Genomic DNA, 16969 nt, shown 5'->3' with positions numbered 1-16969 from the left:
GGATATCCCTCAGCCTTTTCCCAGGGGCTTAGAGATCTGGAAAGGGCAAGCAGTGAAGTTGCCAGCACCACTGTGGAATTCGTGGCCTAGAGGAGATTGAGTCTCTAACTGGTCCCGGGCCCGTTTGAGAAGATGTGGTCAGCTCCCAGCCAGTTCCAGAGAGGGCCTGTTACATGTCCCAGGGAATATCAGACGCCCTTGGGTGATCTCGAAGTGCACCCCTCTGCTCAGGTTACAGCTAGGTCTCTGGAGGAACTGAGTACTCACCAACACCTCCTTTCTCCTTGGTATCTATTTCCCTCTTGGGGATGAGTGTGTTTGGGGAGCAGGGGAGGAGGGGTCAGTGCACAAGAATCAGGATTGGGGAGAAGGGCTCCAGATGTCTATGCTGATGGACAGCACCATCTTTTTCTCATAGCCACATAGAGGTGGCTTCAAGAACTGGAAACTCCCCTGTTCAGCCTCTCGGGCCTCTCTACTCCCTCTCTGCCCTTGGCAGTGAGAACAAAGAGGGGAAATTTCAAAGGTGATTTCCAGGTTTCCAGAGCAAACTGAAGAGCTGAGGATTAACTGTCAGGATGTGCAGTGTCAGAAGCAGGGGCAGCCCTGAGGGAGGTGAAGGAGGTTGGCTCACCAGAGCCTTTGCTCTTTTATCAGAGGATCTCAGGCCTACCTGATGCCGCTGGGGCCTCAGTGGTGCTCCGGCCAGGAGGGCCTGTGATGCAGCCAGGAACAGAAACCAGAACTCTCAGTCGAGTCACCCTGGGCATCCAAGTCACCCTGGCCAAGGACTTCTTCCACCTCTCACCTGGCAAAGGGAACATGGCAGGGAGATGACCCAGAACTCTGCCCTCTGAATTATAGATGCCCCCAGCTCCCAGCATTCTGGGCACCCAGCAAGGGAGGCAGCCATGTCTAAAACAGGCCCAGGAAGTGATGGGCTACCCTTTAGGTCTGCAAATTAAGCCACTTGGCCTGAAGGTGCTTTATTTTGAGGGGAGTCTCTCTCCTGGTTAGCCTGACTTACCCTGACCCCTGTGGCATGAAAGATCAAAGGAAAGGGGCACATAAACAGAGAAAGTCGTAAGCACCAGCCATGGTGAAGCTCCACCGGCAGACACTCGGGTTGAGCTGAGGCGTGGGCACAGGCCATGCTCTACTACTTCCACCTTTCATGGATGGCCCTTGCAACACCCCCTTCCAACCGAGAGTCAGGAGGAGCCTGAGACAGAGAATGGGGATACCCAGGGCCTTCTCGGCAGTGGGGGCGGGGCACAGGGCCCACTTACTTCTCAAGGGGGGGCAGGTCAAAGACAGCCAGCACTTCACTAACAATCAAGGCCCACAAAACTGATCTTGGGTAAAGCTGAGGGAAAGCAATAGCAGTATCCAGAACTGTCTTTTGGCTCTGCCACCAACCCCCCCACCCCCCGCTAGCCCCCCACCCCGACTTCTAAGTCTGGGGAGTTGATTCCAGAACTCAACAATAAACTGAATTAAGAGTAATTACAACCTTGACCCACCATTTCACTCTGTGTATCCTCCCCAGCAGGGTGGGGGTGGGGTAGTCCCAGACTGGGTCCAAAAAATGTTACCCATCCCTGCTCCCTGGGTTTCTGACAGCTCTTGGGGCCATAGGAATAACTGCTCCTCCCTCAAGATTTACAAACAGCCCTCTGGGGCAGGGGGCGGGGCCTAGGAAGACCCAGTCACATGACTGTCCGAGGTGGGAACTCAGCACAGCAAATCAGAGATGTCAGGAAACTGGACACTGGGCAAGAGCCCTCAGGATAGGGATTGAAGGAAATCTTTTAAACCACCGATGCTGAAATAAGACTTTAGTGTGCACAAAGAAAGCTCACATTAGTGACGGAGAGAGGAAGGAGGGTGGGAGGGCCCAGGAGGCCCTGGGAAACCGGAGTGTGGAGACAAAGGCCTTGGGGCATAGGAGATGGCTGGGAGGGAAGGAGAGCGGAGGGGTGGGCCAGGCAGGCAGAGGCCATATCCGTTGCCTGGTGGGGGTCAGGGGCTGTGTGGAGGCAGGCTCTTGCTTCACCACACTGGTCCTCCTCTCGCCTCTGTTGTTCTTAGCTTCCTCCTGTTCCCTGAGCCCTGTTCGCTTCCTGCCAGAGCCAAGAGCCTAGGGCCGGCCCTGCCCTGCTCCTTTAGTCTTTCCAGGGGCTGAAGTACTGGGCCTGTGGCAAGGAGAAAAACAGAGTGTGATGGCCCTGGCCCAGGTGGTGCCCACCGTCTTGCTGCTCCGATTCTTCAGCAGCAACATTCACTGCAGGCTCCTCGTGTCACATGCTGAACTACAAAAGTCCTGTGGCTCCCAGTCCAGGGGAGAACACGGCAGGTCAACAGGCCACTTGACCACAGCACATGAGTGCTCTGTCTGGGTTCCCTCTACTCCTGGCTCGAAGGCCCAGGGCAGTGTGAAAGGAAAGTGGGGCCGGCCTCTTGACTTTGCCAGGCCACGAATCACTTCTTCTTTTCATGACAAACATGCTTTTCCCCACCAGAGACTAGTGTGATCCAGTTCCTTGGGGATTGAGGGTGAGGTTTGCTCTCCAGCTTTCTCAGAGACTTGTGAAATCTGAGACCCAAGCCACAGCCTGTGGCCAATGTGTCAGACCCAAGTCAGAGGTTACAGGAGGAAGGACAAACAGAGAAGTCAGAGCACAGGCAAGTTGGGAGCCCAGGAGCATTGGGAGGATGGGTGGAGAGATTCTCACCAGACCCAGCCTGTCTCCATCAAGGGCTGGGGGCTAAGGGAGGGAAGAGTTCCTGAGCCAGCCGGTGCTGCCTGTCAGAGGGACAGAGGCCAGAAGAGAGGCTGCCAGAGCAGGGGTTGGGCTGTGCTTAAGTCTGCAGGCTCAGGAGTCAGGCTGGATCTGTGCCTTGGTTCTGACATTTACACGCTGCCTGCTGCCTGTGTGATGGGGCAAGCTATTTAACCTCTCAGTGACTCTGGTTAGCTTGCTCATCTGTAAAATGGGATCATAACAATACCTGTCTCATGGGGTTATCTGGATTCATAGAGAAAAGAGTCTTAGTTCAGTAAGTAGTACCTATGACTATTATTACCTAGAGAACTTGAGAAAATCAGGGGTGTGGAGGTTGTTGCTACAGAAATTGGAGAGACCAGGGCAGACTGAGAGGGTCCCTTTCAGCAGAGTAGGAGGCCAGCCTCAGGCCTGCAGAACAAGTGGGAAGAGGGTAGACAGTTGGGTCCTCTGGTGCCCCTTCCTGGCCCTGCTCACTGCTACTCCTGGCCCAGGCTCTACCCTCTTTAGGGTGAAGTTTTTCTTTGCATTTGGCCAGGAATTGGGCTCTCTGTTTCTCCCTCACTATACCCCCACACTGGGCATTTGATCCTTTTTTTTTTTTTAAAGTTTATTTATTTCTTTTGAGAGAAAGAGTACACACACACACACACACACACACAAGTGGGGAATGGCAGAGAGAGAGGGCGGGGAGAGAGAACCCCAAGCAGGCTCCTCCTCAATGTCAGCTCAGAGTCTGCCTCAGGGCTCAGAACCAAGGAGATCTGACCTGAGCCGAAATCAAGAGTCCCCATGCTTAACAAGCAGGCTCCTCCTCAATGTCAGCTCAGAGTCTGCCTCAGGGCTCAGAACCAAGGAGATCTGACCTGAGCTGAAATCAAGAGTCCCCATGCTTAACTGCTAAACCGACTGAGCCACCCAGGCGCCCCAGGGCATTTGATTCTTGATAAGAAAGATGAAGGTCCTCCAAGGCAGCTCCACACCCCATGCTGCCTTCTCCACCCATCTGCCAGTCAGGAGCTCAGGAGTTGCAGTGGGGGTTGGCATGCTGCTGGCTCTGGGCAGCCCACCTGACCACTTCCTTCCCCTCCTAAGCGGGGGGCTTGAGGGGGCACCACCTGGGGTTGGCAGTGAGCCAGGAGTTCCTGCCAGCGGACGTAGGTCTGGGCCGCCAGGTCCTTGAGTCTGGTCCGGTGCATGGCGTGGGGGCTCTCCCGGATATGGGTGTTGATGTGGCGGTCCAACTGCATGCACAGCAGCTGCAGCTCTCCCTGCAGGGGTGGGGTGTTCATGGGGGAGGGTGTGGCATGGGCCAGGCCCATCCGTAGTAGGGAAGGAGGGAGAATGAAGTCAGAGAAAGGGAGGGATAGATTTTTTTTTTTAATATATGTTTTATGTTTATTTACTTATTTTTGAGAGGAAGAGAGAGTAGAGGGAGGGGCAGAGAGAGAAAAAGAATCCTAAGCAGGCTTCCATGCTCAGCGAGGAGCCTGATGCGGGGCTTGATATCATGACCATGAGATCATGACCTGAGCAGATATCAAGAGCCAGATGCCCAACTGACTGAGCCACCTAGACACTCCAAGAGGGACAAATCTGAATGACTGCCCAGAAGTAGGGTAGGAAAGGGAGGAGAGGAATAGGGCAGCTGCTGGGGGCTCGGGTCAGTATCCATTAGCAATGCCTCATGGGACACTGGGAGAAGGAAGGAACCTGGCTCCCCTAGACCCACTTCTTTCTCAGCCTCCCACTCTTTGCAGCTCCTGACAGTGGGCTGGCCTCCACCTTAGCCTCTTGGATAACTCACCCACTGGTCTGGAGTAATGTCCTGGCAGCTGACCACCACCCCGGCCAGTGTCAGAAGGCTGTGGCACAGGTAGCAGACCTGGGAAGAACAGAGAGAGACAGGCTTCCCTAACTCCGTCCCCTCCAGACTCCTTGTTCTCAGGCCCAGCGGCCGAGGACAGGGACTCAGCCCACCACTGGGCTTCCACCGACAGTTTCCAAGGAGGTGTCTCTAAGGAGGGCTATAGACCCACTCACTCAGAACTCTTCCTCTGATGAATGACTATCCTCCCTTCATTCAGAAAAAGGAGAAATCTAATCTCTGCCATCTAGAAACCCATAAGGTCACGCAGCCCTGTCCCGGGAGCCCAGCATGCTAGGGACCTGTCCACTCTGACCTCTGCCTGGTATCTGTGGTCCTGCTCTGTTCCCTGAGGCACCCACCCATGCCAGATGCCACTATTTCTATGTGAGGACATGGCCCCTGGGTGTCCAGCCTGTCCCTCGGCAGGACACCACTTGCACAGACAGACGTGGAACCCTGTCTGGACAGTCAAACCATGTCGACCTGAAGAGGCAAATGAAGAGAAGAGAGGCAAATGGGAGACAGCTTTGGTTTAGCATCTGCACACTTTATCCTCCAACTCATATCCTTGCTCTTGCCCCCTGGACACTTGGGAGGCGGGATGTGCAAACAGAACAAAGGCCAATTCCATCAGATCAGGGAATGGTTTGATTACTGGATGCCCCTGGACTCTGTCGCTGCCCATTCACTTATGGGATGTTCATCTGCTGTGCAGACCAAGTGAGGTGTAGGGAGGACCCTCAAAGACAGGTGTGGCTTCTGACCTGAAACACAGCCTGCTCCTGGTGCTCTGAACTCCTCTCTGTGGGCACTCCCCTCCTCCACTCAGAGGTGCCTGTTGCCTTGTCCCCTTTAGACTCCTATGTCTAAGATAGGGAGGGTGGCAGGAAACAACCCCACCGTTGTGACCGTGGCCGATAACTAGCTCTGAGGCTGAGCTGGGATGGGAGAGGCGAGCTCCAGAGACAGCCAGCAGGGTTTAAGCATGGTGATAACAGGGCTAGAGCTTAGAACCAGCCCAAGCCTCCCCTGTGCCCCCACTTTCTCTGCCTATACCGTCCTCCTCTCTTAGAGTATCTGGAGATGCCCCAGAAACAGCAGTGGCCACTCTGCACAGACCCAGTAGCCTCCTTAGGGCAGAAGCCAGAACCACTTTTGAGGGCACCAGACCTGATACTATGGAGTATCGTCTTGTTGAACTCAAATACTACTCTGCAAAATCCTGAGAAGGGAAGCCACCTACCCCCACCCTGGACCCAGCCTGCTCTTCAGCGTGACAGCTGAGGCCCACAGGTGGTGTGACCCCACGGTCTGGCGAGGTTGGGCGACACCACACCCCGCAGGCAGGGAGAAGACGCAGTGGGGAAAGCCAAGGGGAGCGCCGGTGTGCCTTCCGGGCAGTGCTGCCCCAGGTTTGGCAAGATCCAGTTTCTGAGCCAGCTGCTCCTGTCAGGTCCTGCAGCTGCCCGTACCCGAATCCCCCAGCTGGGCTGGCGTGTCAGTGAGCTGGCTCGCTGGCAAGCTGCTCCTTCCCCCAAGCTCCCCTTCCCCAGCCTGTCCTGGCCTTAAGAAGGTCCACAGCATTCAGAACATTCAGAACCCTAACGCCTCAGTCCTCGCAAAAAGCTCAGGCCGCCCCCACTGCCCCCATAAAGCAGGCACAAGTCTGTATGCCAGACACTGTGCCTTGACTAAGACACAGCCACAAACACTTAGACATTAGAAAAAGATACTTCAGAGGCACCCGGGTGGCTCAGTTGGTTAAGCATCTGACTTCGGTTCAGGTTATGATCTCCTGGTCTGTGGGCTCAAGCCCTGCGTTGACCTCTGTGCTGATACCTCTGAGCCTGGAGTCTGCTTTCCATTCTGTATCTCCCTCTCTCTCTGCCCCTCCCCCCCCCTCTCAAAAATAAAAAACATTAAAAAGAAAAGAAAAGAAAAAGATACTCCAGGAAGGCAATCATTTGGTCAACAAATACTAAATCTTAGCTTCCCCATGGACCAAAAGGAGAAAGTGTCCTTCTAGGTTTTTTTGGTGGGGGAGGGGGTGATATGCAGCTCAGAAGGCTTCAGGGAGGAAGTGACTAAGCTAGGCCAGGCCTCAAAGGAACAGCAGGATCTGAGGTGAAGATGGCCCTGTTAAGGGTGGTGGCTGGGCTAAGATTACAACACCAGACAGATCCTAGGGCTGATGCAAGAAACAGAAGCAGGGCACATTGGGGGACTGACCATCAGGTGGCTGGCTGGGCTGCAACAGGGGGGATGGAGGGAACATCCTGAGGACAGGGCTGGCCCCAGACAGCCTAGACAGTGAGCAGTGGAGGCCATTCGAGGCTCTTGAGCAGAGAGGTTGGGTTGTGGGAACAGATGGCCCCCAACCCCACCAGGGAAGGAGGCACCAGAATCAGTTTTGATGGGATTCACTAGAGTGAAAATGTGGCTCTCTCTGACAGGATTATAGGATGTGAGAAATAAGTCCACCAACCCAATCAAAAGAGGAAGAGAGGAATGTGGAGACTTGGAGCACAGTGAAGTGAGGCTTTAATCAACGTTCTTGCAAGAGCAAGTGTTTGATGGACAGGCACACTCGGGGCAGTTACAGCAGACAATTCATCTCCTAGCGTGCAAGTCCCTCCCCTGGTTGCTCATTGGCTGAGTACTACAGAGGTTACAGCCTTACCCGGATGTCACCTATGCTCGTGTAAGGCACAAAGTAGTCTGATTGGAACAAATGTATGTTCCTTGAGGTGATGCAGAGACTTTCAGTCCCTCTTCTCTTTGTTCCCTGGAGCATGTTCATTGCAAAGCCCGTGAAAATAAGCCTGCAAAATGGAGAGGGGAATAACCTGAAAGTGTCTAAGGGTTTGAGACTCCATTGTTGGAGGGTTGGCGGCAGCCGGGGGGAGGGGGGGGGGTTCGTACATATTTCCAATAGGTTGTAAACCTACTGTTAACCAGACAGCACAGCTTTTATTTGGTATTTCTGAAAATGAATCATCTCCCTTACTTCTCACATAGGACACCCTTTATCTTTTCTTTTCTAGGGTTATTTTTCTACAATGTGGGTGCTTTATTCGGATAACCCAAATACAATTAAAGTTTTTAAAAATTAATTTTAAAGAAGACAATACCAGTTATTATTGATTGAGCCTATTGGATTTAGGGTAGGTGTGGGGGCAAGGGAGAAAGACATGACCCTGAAAAAGAGCAGTGCTCTTAGCACGGGGGCCCCTCTTTGAGAGGGCACTGAACAAGCTGCTAGTGAGAGGTGGTAGGAGTTGCCAAGAAAATATCCAAGGGCCACAGAGCCATGGGTTGGTCAGAGGAAGGCCGGGAAAGACGCCTATCTGAGTGATCTTTGCATTTCAGAGGCCCCTGTGCTGTGTACAAAGCCCTGGGCTAAAAGGGATCTTGGAGCCACTCTGGAATTGGTACAGAGGCCAGTCTCTGTCCCTGGAGGTTTCAGGCAATCTTGCTCCCCCTCATCCACCCCCACCGCCCCCCCCCCCCCAAAGAATCTATCTTCTGGGAGGGAGGCGGGGTGAGGGTGGGTCCAGCATCTGAGGAATGCCCTGGAGGAAAGTCTGTGCTGTGGGGGATTTACTGAGAGAAAAAAACTGCTTGGGACTAAGTGTGTGTGGGTTTCACAACTTGATTCTTAGGCTGATTCCCATAATTGAATCTAGAGGGAAAATCCCAGGAAAACTATTCTGAATGTGTGTTTGGGGGGGGGGGGTGGCGAATAACAAGAAGGAAATGGTAGTCCTGAAGATAGGACCCTGTTTACCACATTTTATAAGCTGATTTCCCAAATCAGGAAGAAAACCTTGCCCACTAGCTGCAAGGAGGGCTGAGTGCATATCTTCCTTACACTTAGGGGTGATCCCTTGAGGGGAGGCCCTTCAAGGAAGACTTTGATCCAACGTAAGGGGAGGTGATTCAACGGGTGCACAGAAATCACCACAAAGACAGTAGTTTTTATAGTTGTACTTTTGGGAAAGAAAGGTTTCATACTGCATGGGAAGCATCCAGCCCATCTGGTCCTCTCCCTTTCCTGAGACACCCCCCCCACCTCCGCCGTGACCCCGGCATTGAGGAGAGGTAAGAGACAAAAAGAGCTCATCTAGAAAAAGGGAAAAGGAAAAAAGGTGGCACTGAGAGCATGCATAGCTTCTTCTGAACCCCACCCTTCCCAGACTCTTCTCCCTTGCTCCGTTTTGTGAAGGTTCCAGGAGCAGACATTAGCAGAAACTGGGGCTCTGGCTAGGAGGGGGCTGCACCTGAGCCTCCTTCCTCTGAGAGGCAGGCCCTGGGCACCAGCAGAGGTGGGGAGGGCAGGCCATTCTCTGGAGGACACAGAGTAAACAGCCAGGTGTGGGAGTTATGTTTCCTGCTCCAGTCACACCGTGGCCAGCTCCTGAACTTAGCAAGCCTGTTCCTGTCCTGGCTGGCACCACGGAGACATGGGGCTGTCTTCCCTTTCAAGACACAGGGAAGGGAAGTTGGGCCTGGGCCATGCAGCAGCTGGGCTGGTACAGGGAGACGCCAAGGCCCCCTGCCTTCTCCCATTTCCTCCACAGCTGGAAACGCAAGGTGGCCCTTTCCTCAGCCTGAGGCACTTCCAAGTCCCTTAGTGTGTGTGTGTGTGTGTGTGTGTGTGTGTGTGTGTGTGTGTGTGTCTGGAGGGGGTAGAAGTCAGTGTGGCTTCAGGGTTAAAGGGCAGTGCAGAGACACTCCTTGGGGTGGGGGTGGGAGGTGCTATGCTTCTCCAGCCTTCAGGATGTGGTCTGAAGAATGGGCCCTCACCAGCTCAGGTGGCACAGCTCCTCCCCCACTGGGTGTCAGTGGAGGCTGGGAAGTCCCTATGGAAAATGGAGCCTAGGGAAACCTCAGTCAGCAAGTTGGGGAAAGGCAGAGTCTGAGGGTAAGGAGTGGGACGTGCCTGAACCCAATGTGGACAAGACAAGACTGTCCCCTGCCAGTGAGGCCTTTAGCTTTCATTTTCTGGGTCTCTCTCCAGAGTCAGGCGGGCCAACTTTTCTGGGAAGTTTTGTGCTGTGCAGTATGCCTCCTTCCTGGCTCTAGAGCCTGAAGGCGGGCCCTGCCCTCCCCCTGGGGAAGGAGGACAAGGATGAGGGATAGGGCCTGTCACCCTCCCAGGAGGAGGGGAAGGCCAAATTCTCCTTTATCTGGTCCAGCTAGTTTTGACCCCGGGGAACCACCAGCCAAGTCTCCATTTGTAGCACTTTCGTCACAAGACAAAAGGAAAAAAGGGTGAACATTTCCCAGGAATTTCATCCTTTAGAAAATTCCCCTCCAGCTAATGCCAAGGAGCAGGCTGTGGCCTGGGTTATTTACACAAAAAATGGGCAGAAAGGAGGCAGAGGATCTCCCAGGAAGCCACTCGCTCTGGCCAGAACATTACGGTTTCTTCCACCTCCAGTCATGACCAAAGATCCAGGCTTACCCTAGGCAAGTCTCCAAACCAAGCCCTCTGGGGGCTGCCAGGCCGGGTGGGCATCCTGTGGGAGCAGGTCCAGCCAGGCTCTGGGGCAGCTGCCTGGGGTGCTGGGGTTGGGGCGGTGGGGAACAAAGGCCGACTCAGGAACACCTGCTGAGGAAAACCAAGACTGACCCAAAGGACATGGCCTCCCCTGCCTGGCTGCTAGGGCCAAGGGGGCTCCTGCTCAGGAAGCTGGCCCTGAATGCCTACAGGTACCAGCTCCCTGCCTGGGATGCCAGGAGCCCAGAGTAGCCTCCTTTGCTATCTCCTCTCTATGCTCACAGGACCTGCATTCAACCACAACCTGCCTAGGCTGCTCTCAGCTCTGTCCAGAGGGCCTGATGATGGACCCCAGGGGGAGAATTCTGCACAGGTCCCATCATTGCCACACGTGGGTCCACTCACGGCTTTTGCTCGGCTGGAGACAGATGCACCCACACATGATGAAGGTCTAGAACTAAGCTAGTCTGGGAAAGACTGAAGCAGCACTGGTCTGCCATGGCACAATTCAGACCCAAGGCTAGAGCTGGGTCTCCACCAATTCTCTTTTCTTTTTTTCTTTTTGAAATTAAATTGAAACCTACAGCACCACTTCACAGTGCCCTGACCCAGCAGGGCTCCCGGAGAGGCCTGATGGTTCTCATTTTGAGCAGATGTGGAAGCTGAGCTTGGAGAGGTCCCCCGACTGCATAACCATCTCCAGTAAGGGTTAGGTCTGAAGCAGATGTCTGTACTCTCTCCCTAAGGCTGAACAAGCTCTATGTGTGTTTTCCATAAAGGGGACTTAACACTGAAGACACCTCCTTTCAGAAAGAACAGGCTCCCTTTGCACTGCACAGCAGGGGCCTAAGGGCCTGATAGTGGAAGGACAGGGAGAAGACGAGGCTGTACCCCCAGACAGGGAGCAGGGCCCAAGCTTGAGCCCCAAGGGCATGGTCCAGGTACCTTACCACAGGATGGGCAAATAACAACAACAATAATTAGTAATGACTAATCCTGAGGTAGGGCCACTTGCAGGCCCCAGGCCAAGAGCCTTAGCCTGGTGAGAGAGCCAAACCTTGTCCAGCTGGTATGTCCACTAGAACACAAGATGAGAGGGGATGCATTTTTCTAGGTGAGCCCCATCGGGACAGGTCCTGGAGTATAGCACCTGCCATCACCTCTAGGATGCTATTTCTTCCCTGTGCCCACAAGCAAAGCACATGACATATTCCCCTTGCTCATGCTGCTACTGCTCCAAGGTTACTCCCTGACCTCGGCTTGGGGCCGGCACTAAAGCAGCAAGCAGAGGACTGTGCTCAACGGAAAGCTGAGTTTGGAAGAGAGTCTGACCAGGACAGGTCATGGGTCATAAGTCCTAGCAAGAAGGAAATGACAAGGATGCATGACTGTTAATTAGGAAATGAGACAGTGCCACAAGGTCTCTTTGCTGTCAAGGGTCTCTGAAGGCACAGAGCTGAGAGGCCCGAGAGCAGAAGCAAAAGGCAGGGCTCCTGCCACACTTACCCTCTGGGCTTACAAGGCCAGACAGTTGGTTCTGTAAATGGAGGTGCCGGTGTAGGCACGGGGGTGGGTGGAGCCCAAACGTGGAGCAAAGATGAGGCCAACTGAGGGTGACAGGAGACAGGCTGGCAGAGTTTGGCTAGGAACCGGACTTCTGGCTCAGCTGTGGGGAATAGCCACTGCCTGGAAAGTTGCTCTCAGGTCCCAGCTGGATGGATGGGCAGGCAGTGTCCACGGAGACTGCTGAAGGATCCTAGAGGCCCAGCATGTGCCCATCTGCTCAGATTCCTCAGAAGACGGGCCCCTTAACTGGACTTCTGGCTGCTCAGAGAAAATACTCATACTTCTCTCTGCCCAGGGTCAGAGACTCAAGACCCAGAGACTCAAGACCCTAAACCCAAGACAGATAGAGGGATTCTCTTTTAAGCTTTATCCCAAACTGGACCCTGAGCAGCCTTGGCCCCTGCTCCCGGTACTGAGGATAAGGAGGGACACGGGAGGCCCTGGCACAGTGGAGTTGGGGTAGGAAAGAGATGGAGTTGGGACAAAAGCAGGAAGACTAGGGGCTTTTAATTCCTGTGGATCTGCTGCAGGGAGGTTATCTCAGAGCATCTGACCCATTCCTGTGTCTGCTGGTGGGAGGAATAAGGGGCTGCAAGCAAACCTTTGCTAGAGTGCTCCCACCCAGCCCACCCTTCCTTTCTGGCTTCCTGCTGGCCGTGGGGGGTAGGGGAGATGACAAGTGGGGATTGGCTGGCTCTTCCTGCTCCTCCGGCTGGGATGAGAGACCCTGACCCCAGGGGGATGTGGACCGGAAACCCAGCTCTGCTGACTACCCAGAGAGGGACAAGATTCTCAGTGCAAACGTTTGAGAATTTAGGGCTGGCCATGCGCATGCACATCAGTATGTGGGTGCCATTGTTGGAGGGAGCCACTGAAACCATCCAGGGTGTGGGCATGGGCATCTTTCAGGGGCTGGAGAGGCTGCAGAGAGTACTGGCCTCTTCAAAAGCCATTTCCTCAAAAGCTTCTTCTCTTTCTTATCTTTCTCTTTCACTCACTGAAGTGGTGAGCTCACCTGGTGTGCTGACATGGGAAGAACCTAGAAAGCACTATTCTTATACTTGCCAGGGATACTGGAGAGTAGGGCCATTGCCCATGGCTGCAGACCAGGCCATGGGCATCTAAAGTTTTGGGGTACTCAGGATCCTGCTCTCTCCTTTATCAGAGTGTCCCAGTCTCCCATTCCCTATACTCCACGGTGATGACTTCAGCCCTGACTCCAGGGGAAGACATGTGACCCGGGCCTGCCAATCACTATATGCTTGGCTATATGACTGGCTTACAGATGAGCACATGACCCAATCCAAGCCACTGAGACTCAACTCTGGGATTCTAGACAGAATTTCTTTCCCCCTGGATAGGGCTGCTGAGGGAAGGACAGAAGCCTGGAGTTTCTCAGGGTCAGCAGGGAAGGCCTGCCTTGGAATGCACCAAAGGGGCAGAGCTGAGAGATGTAGAGAACAACACTGAGGTTTCATGACTCTGCTCAACTCCTGGTCCGGCTGAGCCCAATGAGCTGTTCCAGGACCTTCCAGGATGTGTGTCTGTGTTTCTGTAACTACAAAGTCCTGGCAAAGGCATGGGAGAAGGGACAAAAAAGGCAGTGAGCAGAAGAGCAGTTGAGAAGGCCATGGCCTTCCTGGAAACTGCTATTCCAACTGAGGAAGTGAGTGAGGGACTTTACACATCTTTCCTCGTCCCCCTTAGCTGCCTGGTGGGAGCTGAGCCCAGGCTGCTCAGTGCAGCACTTACAAGGCAATGTTCCTTGGAAGGTACAGCCCAGGAGGAGAGGCCGGTGTGTGGGGCTGGATGCAGGTGAGGTGGGAAGCGTCTCTCCCACAGGGCTGCACCTGCTAGGGCAGCCATTTCAGTAGGAGCAGTGGGACACAGCTGAGATTGACTCTGGACCGATCCTCACAGGCAACTCTGTTTAGTTGTGTAAAGCAACGTGTGAACAGGCCATGGGTCAAATGAACAGACTGCAATGACCATGGGGATCCAAGGGCAGGGAAGACAGGTCAGGCACTGCCAGGAAGAAGGAACAGCAGGAGCAAAGAAAATGGAGGGTTGACCTCTCACATTTCCCAGGATTTCTGGAAAAGATGTCCCCTGTCTGGAATCAAATGATGTGGTTTGACTTGCAGGAGAAAAGCTGAAGGCATGAAGTAGGGTCTGCTGACAGAGGGGCTGAATGTGATGGGAGAGGCATTCAGGATTGCCTTTTCTTATGTAAGAATGGGAGGAAGACAATCACAGGGTTGTCGAGGAGGACTCTGAGGACTTGAAAGATGAAGAGAAGGAGTAGTGTTGGGCCAGAAGCAGATGAGTCACCTTGCATGGGGTAAGGGCTCTGCCTGAGGGAGGGACCCCCATGGGTCGCAAGAGGACTGGGCCTGGGGCAAGAGCAGGTTCAGAAGCTGCCTGAAGAATCCAAGCCTGCCCTCCCCCCAGTTTTAACTCTGTCGCTTCAAGCCCTGTTCACACACTTGCAAAGAAGCCAGAGTTCCTGGGACCCAAACAAAGCTGGTTTGGGCCTGGGCCCCATGTGGCCTTCAGATGCTCAGAAGTACCCGTTCTGAAGAGGCACAGCAGCCTCCTAGGTGGGTGTGACCCGGGACTGATGCTTGGATCACTCCTTTGGGTCAGCTTCCCAGAGGCCATCTCTTTGAGGTTTATTTCAAAAGATGTTTGATGTTCTTCACTTTGGAGGAAGTAAGGAGGAACCAATCACAGACTTGGCAGGGAAGAACTCAGGATTCCTGAATATTTGTTTTCTGTCTTTTTTTTTTTAATTAACTAATTTATTTTGAGAGAGAGAAAGAGAGAAAGTGTGTGTGTGCGTGCATGTGTGTGTGCATGCACACAAGCAGGGGAGGGGCAGAGAGAGAAGGAGAGAGAGAATCCCAAGAAGGCTCCTCACTATCAGCGCAGAACCCAACATGGGGCTTGAACTCATAAACTGTGAGATCATGACCTGAGCAGACACCAAGAGTCAGATGCTTAACTGACTAAGCCACCCAGGTGTCCTATTTTCTGTTTCTTAAAACCAGTTGGTTTCTTCCGAACCCATCTAATCTTGCCCTAACCAAGGTCTCCAGCCCTGTGGGTATGACTCTCCCTAAGGTATAGGGTGAGGGGCAGGAAATAAGGATGGGCTCTTGCAGGTGAGAAGGCGGAGAGTGTGCGGAGAGGGGGAGGCTCCTGTTCCACCTGTGCTTCTGGGTGACCCAGGGTGAGGGGCCTGTGCTCCAGCCAAGACTGAGGGGGTATGAGCCACCAGGGCTCAGCGGCACCCTTTCTGCTCACTCCCCACAACCTCCCAAACCACACCCCAGTCACTCAGGCTGCTCTTGGCAGGGTTACCAACACAGGGACAGGCCAGCTGCCTTTGCAGCAGGAGCAAAAGCAGTAAAACTTGTTTGTCAACTCTACTAACACGAGGATACACCACAAAGATATAAAGACATGTACACAACACATATGCACACAGACATACATGTATGCACCCAGACACACACACACACACACACACACACACACACACACACAGGGCAGGCCCACACCCTCTGCAGAAGATGTGCAGAGACCCAGGAGTGAGCTCAAAGGAGTTTGTGGGGGCAGAGCAGAGTTTGTTTACCCCAGAGCATCACTCCAGCTTGGAGCGCTCCCCCGCCCCCGCATAAAATCAACTCTTTACACACACACCTTCTCTAATACACAAACCATCCCCAACCTCACAAGCACAGAGTCAGACAGCAAGCGGTGTGCGTGGTGAGGAAGCTGACCGGAGCCACCTGAAGTCCTCAGGCTTGCTTTGGGTGGTGGGGCCTCCTGCAGCTGCCCCCCAGCCCCTGGGGGAGATGGGGACCATCAGAGATGCAGAGCCCTCAGTGGGCCCTGCACTGCCTGCCCCACGAGGACACTCATCAGGCTCCATGGAGAACATGCCCAGGAGGACGAGGAGAAAGGAACCCAGTTTCTGGTGCCTCAATGCAGCCCCAATCTGGGACTTCCCTCTTTGTGAACCTCTGTTTTCTTCTCACACAATGACAGTTAACTTCCTCAAAGTTCCCAAATTGAACCAAACTGGGGAAAAACTTATTACCCACTATAAGGATTCTGGTTCTGTAGACCTTCCAAAACTCCAGGGGAAGAATGGAACAACAAAAATTCCTTCACTATAGCAAAGGGCCAGGGGAGAGGTGGAGGAAGGGGGGCGGGGGGAGAGCAAGAAACAACAAGAAAGTATGGTAAATAGAAACAGAACATACAATGGCAGGTCTAACAAGACCAAAACATCAATAATCTCAATAAACGTGAACAGGCCAACATTCTGAGGTTGGGCAGAATGCAAGTAGACAAAATCTGGCCCAAAATGGTCCATGCAAGTCAGCTAAAAGGAAACTCCTGGTTCTGGGTTAGAAGGCTGAGTGGGTCACTTTGAGGGGACAGCAGCAAATTGCATCCAGTCACATGTTTGTCTGCAGAGCAGTCAGAAGGACAGCCTCACCCAAAGGGGCCTGGGGTGTGGGGGGAGGGGTGCTGGTCTCTTACTGAACTGGTATCCAAGGACCAAATGGAGGCACTGGGAGGCCAACTCTCTGGAGCTGGTTCCTGCATTAAAACATCCTTTCCACCTCTCTCATCTGAATGCCACTGCCTCTTGAGGGGCTGTCTCAGACCCCCATGCCTCACTCTGGCCTAGATGTTTATTTTCCTCTGGGAGAGACCCGCTCAAACCAGGTGAGCACAGGGCCACTAATAACCACCAAGGGGCTAAGCAACCCCTTTATCAAGAGCACTTTAAAAGGCTGGAAGTGTTCTAATCATCTTGTTAGGAAGCAGAATCCTTTCTTCCTTTTTTTCAGAATCTTATATTCCACACAAGCTCTGCCATGATTTGCTAGGACACTTTGTGCCCTGACCCAGCTAGGACAAACAGCCAGGGCAGGAGCCCTCCCGTGGCCTCCCCTCCAGCCTCCCTGAAGGGTTGCAGCAGGACCATGTTGCTGCTTTTTGTTGTTCTTGGTGGTTAGCTTTCCCAGGCAGGAATCTCACTAGCTTATAATTACGAACAATGTGCCCTGATTGGTTCTCTCATAAGCAGGTAACACTTCTGAAGTCAAGGACCTCCGACAAGAGAAGTGCAGGCTATAAACCATTGTGGCCTTAATGAAACAAGGACTTTAAGAGACAAGGCGGCTGACAAGCAGAGGCTGGTCAGAGGGCATGCCGAGGGAGGGA

General features: G+C 53.5%; 1 protein-coding gene across 7 annotated transcripts in view; it reads right to left on the bottom strand.

The window, feature by feature from the left end:
- Positions 1-1823: 1823 nt before the first annotated feature.
- FAM178B (family with sequence similarity 178 member B) overlaps positions 1824-16969 on the bottom strand; it is a 114196-nt gene continuing 99050 nt past the window's right edge. For 2 of the 7 annotated variants that reach the window (XM_053890620.1, XM_019460939.2), the window contains 3 exons: positions 4594-4671; positions 3905-4057; positions 1824-2195 (listed from right to left, as the gene is read on the bottom strand). In XM_053890620.1, the coding sequence (XP_053746595.1) occupies positions 2166-2195; positions 3905-4057; positions 4594-4671 (261 nt within the window). In that variant the 3' untranslated portion in view covers positions 1824-2165. The other 5 variants (XR_002083195.2, XR_002083221.2, XM_053890621.1 and 2 more) reach the window with 4 other exon arrangements.

This window comes from Panthera pardus, unplaced genomic scaffold (assembly GCF_024362965.1).
Source record: "Panthera pardus isolate Hobbes unplaced genomic scaffold, ASM2436296v1 HiC_scaffold_25, whole genome shotgun sequence".
Classification (NCBI taxonomy): Eukaryota; Metazoa; Chordata; class Mammalia; order Carnivora; family Felidae; genus Panthera; species Panthera pardus.
Note: the sequence above shows the minus strand (reverse complement) of the source record. Positions and strands in the feature narration are given on the sequence as shown.